The sequence below is a fragment of the Siphateles boraxobius genome, unplaced genomic scaffold, assembly GCF_051911475.1.
Source record: "Siphateles boraxobius isolate OS27281-9 unplaced genomic scaffold, OSU_SipBor_1 11, whole genome shotgun sequence".
Lineage (NCBI taxonomy): Eukaryota > Metazoa > Chordata > Actinopteri > Cypriniformes > Leuciscidae > Siphateles > Siphateles boraxobius.
The window spans coordinates 11194552-11200551 of NW_027508711.1; the positions used below are offsets into that span (position 1 = coordinate 11194552).

A 6000-nucleotide genomic window follows, 5' to 3' on the forward strand; every position below is an offset into this window, starting at 1 on the left:
ATCGGTAACTCTGTACAATAATGTTCATTAGTTAACCTAAGTTAACATGAACTAAGAATGAACAATACTTCTACATGTAATTCTCTTAGTTAATGTTAATTTCAACATTTACTAATACATAATAAAAATCGAAGGTTGTATTTGTTAACATTAGTTAATGCACTCTGAACTAACATGAACAAACAATGAATAGCTGTATTTTTATTTACTAACATTAACAAAGATTAACTAATACAGTAACACATGTATTGCTCATTGTTAGTTAATACATTAACTAATGTTAACTAATGAGCCTTATTGTAAAGTGTTACCGGTTTATCAGTATTTTTCCAGGTTCCCAGACATCCTGGTTCTGGATTGATGGATTGATGGATTGATGGGTTGGCTAGTAGATTGATTGATTGATTGATTGATTGATTGATTGACGGATTGATGGATGGATGGATGGATGGATGGATGGATGGATGGATGGATTGATTGATTGATTGATTGATTGATTGATTGATTGGTTGATTGATGGATTAAGGCGAGACACGGCAGGCAAAAAAAATCGTTTTTTCACTGGTCAACTTTGAGATTTTGGGATATTTGTCTTCAATAACATGTCTTCTTTCAGACTTGTGGTGAAAAAAAGTCAGAAATACACTTTTAGGTCTTTATTTTACTACACTTTGTCTGTTTGCGTCTGTAAATTTCTCATAAATTCATCAAAAGTTAGCGTTCTAAATCATCCCGCTGCTCCGCGATCTGCACCCACACACACCATTAGAAAGCTCTCTCTCTCCTCTCTCCTGTACAATGCTGTCGGATCCAAATATGGTAATTTCCTTTTTATCAGCAACCAAACGTGAAAGTAAAAGATTTAACTCTAAATGCGCAATCTCATTGGCTAATGCTAGATCTTTTAAGCCTGTTTTCTCAAAATGACTTTTCTCTCATACTCCGAAATCTCCACTTCAGTAGCACATATATACACCAAACTTTCCAGGCGTGTACCTGGTTATATTATGAAGACATTTACAGAGGGATTTGTAAATATATTATTCCTAGCCTGATTTATATAACATTTTATTCCAAAAAAACATGACGAAAATCATTTTTTAAGGCAGTTATAAATTGCTATTTGCAGTAACAAAAGTAGATATCCATAAATCCCTCTGTAATTTTTTCCCCATCTAATATGTGAACACAATGAAAAAATAATTTTGAACCTGGCTTTATCCAATACTCAGATTTCGTTTTTTAAAATATTTGCAAATTAGTGCATATTTAATTAGATAATGCCTAATTTGCATATTTAAACATTAAATTGTCATTAAAATCGCATCTTAATGTAGGTAATCAACTGAGAAAGTTTCATGGTGATATCTGCTAGTTAAAAAAATTACCATATTTACCTGTAGTGTCTCGCCTTAAATAAAATTATTAATTTAATAAACCATTTATTTAATTAAATAATCGATTGAAGGGTTATAACACCCTGTACATTGTAATTCTGCATTTAGAAAAAGTCTTTGTCAAAATGAACTATGATTATTTAGCACAGACCATTCATTCATTCATTCATTTAACTGTTGTACAGATGGCCATTGACCGGAGCAGCACAAATTCCAACACATCCGATGTCCAATGAACCCCTGGTCACATGGGACAATAGAGGGAGACTGAGCAGTAAATCTGAGTTGCAGCTGGTTTAATGAGCCTTGGCCGGCAATGAGAAGCCAGATTATATATGGTTATGAGGGTGTGTGAACGCCCACCTCATGCCCACCTAACCTTTGAGCCCAATTTATAGAGAGGTCCACACGTAAATCTGTTACTTTAATCAGCTATTTGCATTTTTTATGGTAAATTGCTGACGGATGCGATCGATTGTTCAATGTTTGGTTTAATACAGGGCAGCCAGCTGTAAGAAGTTAAAATGATCATAGAACTTAGCTCAACTCCTTCCATACTAATCTTCTGTATTTTTAGTTTCAAGAGAAGTCAGCTGACTTCTGTTGTTTATGTTTGTTTATGTTAGTCTTTCTTAAAGTAATAGTCCATTAAATAAATGAAAATGTTATAGTCATTTACTCACCCTTAAGTTTTCCCAAATCTGAAAGTTTCTTACTTCTGTTGAACACAAAAGAAGATATTTTCTCAAAAAAAGAATCTTGGTAACCAGACACTTGACGGTATGCATTGACTTCCATAGTGGGGGAAACAAATACTACAAACAAAATATCTTCTTTTGTGTTCAACAGAAGAAATAAACTCATACAGGTTTAGCACAACGTGAGGGTGAGTAAATGATGACTTACTATTTATTTTTTCGGTGAATTAAACCTTTAATAATCTGTAATTTTAATACTTTGAAACATTTGCGTATTAGGTAAAGCCTATGAAATGGAGACCTGCAAAGGTTCTGAAAAACAAGTCAGTGGAATTTATCGTCTTACTGATGCCCTGCAGTTATTCCAGCAAAGCCACTTGCGAAAAACATTAACAGACTCAACAGAATTCCGGTCCAAAAATGATACAGTACAACCAAATGTGGGCGTAAAAAAAAAGGTGTTGTGATTTGCTGGGGAAGCTCATTACTTCCTATGAGAAAATAAATATTCATTGTGATTCATAATCTCATAATTGAGAATATATATTGTACTTTGTTTCACGGCTGTGAATTTATTTCCTGTAATTGTGACTTCCTATCTTTATATCTCACATTTCTTGTTCTTATCTACAACTTGCTTGTTGTAATTCTTATCTCAAAATCTGAGTTAAAATTTTTACTTTACATTTTATCTTATACATTATTGCATGGTTGCATCCATTTTGAGAACAGTTGACATCCCTCCCAATTGATGCATTTTGGTGGCAGAATAAATAAGTGATGTGTGATAAATATGTCATTGAATAATATATCTACCAATGGTAATGGTAATCAAAATTTTGCACTTGTGTGATGCTGTTTCCACTCCAAAATCACTTGTCTGATTAGGACATTGACACAGTATTAAAAACAAATTTAATCTCAGAATATTCCAAATGATGTTTTAGAAGGGTCTGTAAAAAAAAACCTTTTTTTCTTTTTTTTCTTTTTTTAACAGTAATGACATTTTCAAATCAGGAATTCAGAAGAACAATGATTTACCATATGTTTCAAAATCAAACAATTCCTCAAAACGTCTTGCAAAATATCCATGGCTGTGGTAAAAAGAAGAACTTTTTTTTCAGAGATTCTGTTATTGTAGCTTAGGAAAATGTGGAATCTGACCCCATTTCCTTTCTTTTTTTTTCCAGCTGTGTATGTTTCTCTTCTGACCAAAAGCCCACCCCGCCACGCACCCCCCCCCCCTCCACCCCATCTTCTTTCTTTTATTTTTGTTTTTTCAAGATTGCAACATCTGGTGAGGCTTTCTCACAGTAATCTCTGGAGCTAACAGGTCTGCTCTGCATCATAATGGAGCTCAGAACTCTTTATACACAGTTCCTCTATCGTTCACACACGCAAACAACTGCTCTGACAGGCAAAAAAAACACGTGGCTCTGGTTCCTGCGATGAAGTAATGCCTCTTGGCAAGGGTGAAACGAGAGCTGACCGTACTGAATGGCGAGGACAATCTGTTCAGTGTAAACCTCAGGTAAAAAGTAAGTGAAGCAATACAATAGAAAAGAAGGAAAAGCAATTATCATTGTTTTTGCTGTGCAGGCACTCGCGTGTATTCCGACTTTGACGTAACCCAGATACCGCAATACCTCACACATCAGCACACATCGATAAAAGCTCCAATCTTTCCCGGCCAGATGTTTACTCCAGATGCCAGACCATCATTTTTGCAAGTGCTGCATTGTATTTTACTTGGCCAGGATGTTGTGCGAAGTGCCACGACAAACGCGAGTCCCTGGCGCCGTGCCGCATTTAATTGGGGTGCGTTAGTGTTTGGCAACAATCTGTTTTAATTGGCTTTCAGAAAGCTTTTCTCCCGCTAATGTCGTTTTTCAGAGTTCTCGCACATTTATGGGCCGCATCTGGCCAACACGGATCCTTGGATGCACATCGTGATCTATGCACGTACGACCGTGTGTGTTTACACCGAGTTATGACAAGCTGGGTCAGGGCGTAAATATTAGGACAGGCTTGTAATGTATGACGAACAGAAATTCCCACCCTTGAGCGAGAGGAGGCCCCACGAGAAAGACTTCGAGATAGAAAAACTATCAAAGAAGATTTAGCCCTCTTATCGACCAAAGGCCATTTCCTGCAGTGCCTTTCATGCTCTTGGGTGCCAGAGATGTGGATATCCGAGCAATTAACTGGCTCGTGTTAACATGTCAGGGTTGTTTTTTTTCAATCAGAGTTAGAAGAATTGTTTCAAACCATTTTAGACATTTGGAAAGCCATTATCACTGAAAACTTTGAGAAGCTAAGTAGATGATACAGATGATGACTGAAGTGAAGTGTATCAAACTCTACCTGAAGGCACAGTTTCACATAACAACCTTTTAAAACACATGTTTATCTGCAGTTCACATATAAACCCTTGAAACCGGAGAATTCCCACTGTGCACTCCTAGTATGCTTAAACAAACGTTTAGCTTGTCATTACACCTCGGTTATGCAAAGTTCACTGAGAAAATCATACAGCAAGAACGTCAATGGACCACCAAGGTGGTCTGTCGACCACAACAGAGAAGCCCACAATCTCTTTACCTGAAAGCCGCTTCTCACGTGCGCTCTTCCAAAATGTATCCCAAGCCTTGTTAGTGGAATCCTTCACGTGCTCGCTAAAAGACCTCCTGAGTGGAGTTTTCACCGTGTGTGCCATATCCATACGCTTTCCCAAGCTGTCCAGTCGCTTTTCACTCCATCTGAGAGCCGTGAATCCTCTGAGTCCAGCTGGGAGCCCAGAGAGAAGGTGGTTTCTTCTTGCTAGCTTGACACTTGATGCAAAAAGTCTGCATGTAGTTTGCAGACACCCTCTAAAATGTGATTGTGTAAGAGAGAGGGAGAGAGAAAGAAAGTGGGAGAGTGAAAAGGAAGGGGGAGAAAACTTTTTTTTTCCTCCTAAGTTAGGGGTCAGCGGAGCCTGAAAAGGAAATAGCATCTACTTCGGGTTAAGCAGATAACTCCTCATCTCTAAGATAAAGTCAGTCATGCATCTGGATGGTCACCAGTCATACACACTCATTTTTGGATGTCTCTTTTGATGAAGGGTGGGGAACTACGCAAGGACTGTTCCCTTTTTTCTTTATCTTTGCTTTTTCTCCAGCCGTTTTGACTTTACCGTGACTTCCCGTTTCACAGGAGAACTTCTCTGTTTTCTATATTTCATACTGTCAGCCCTTTTGAGGTTGACTCTTTGATTCCTAACAAACTATTTGGTTCTGAATACACAGATCTGCCCAATCTGACGTGATAGCTTATTGGCTTTTCACAGTGTCCTCATGTTTATTGAAAAATCGAAGTTCTCACTGTGCTTACAAAGGATGACATTTATAATTACATATAAATGTTGAAAGAGTGAATTTTCTTGTAGTGCTGATCAGTGGATTCATTCTTATGTCGTCTTCCAAATTGGAACTCAAAATCACAATGGGTTCTAGCTTACAAGTGTCATTTTCTTAATTCATATTTTTGTCTTGTTGTACACCACACATATTTAATTATCCATGAATTAAGATTTTGTTTTTGTGAGCAAAATTGGACAAGATGTGTAGTTTCCTTTCTTGTTTTAAGCATAAGTCTGACTAAATATAGAGATATGTGTTTAAAATATGAACAAATGCCCAATTCAGTAAGAAAAATAAAGATTTTAAAGATTTATTTAGATTATCTGAAAACAATCTTAATATGTATTTAATTTTGATTCCCATTAAAAATGTGTTGAGCAATACTGACTAAGAACATGATTTATTGCAGTGATTCAATTCCGATCACATTACTTGAAGAGACTTTTGCTTTTTGTTCTATAAAATAAACTACAGTCACACTTCAGATATTAAGTTGCAAACATT

The 6000-nt window shown here is 36.6% G+C and overlaps 1 protein-coding gene across 2 annotated transcripts in view; it reads right to left on the bottom strand.

Annotated features, from left to right (window-relative positions):
* LOC143702593 (rho GTPase-activating protein 7) overlaps positions 1-5308 on the bottom strand; it is a 53711-nt gene extending 48403 nt beyond the window's left edge. Inside the window, exon 1 of one of the 2 annotated variants that reach the window (XM_077196604.1) lies at positions 4697-5308. In XM_077196604.1, coding sequence (XP_077052719.1) covers positions 4697-5090 — 394 coding nt within the window. In that variant the 5' untranslated portion in view covers positions 5091-5308. The remainder of the gene's footprint in view (positions 1-4696) is intronic. The other variant, XM_077196626.1, reaches the window with a different exon arrangement.
* Between the last annotated feature and the right edge of the window lie 692 nt (positions 5309-6000).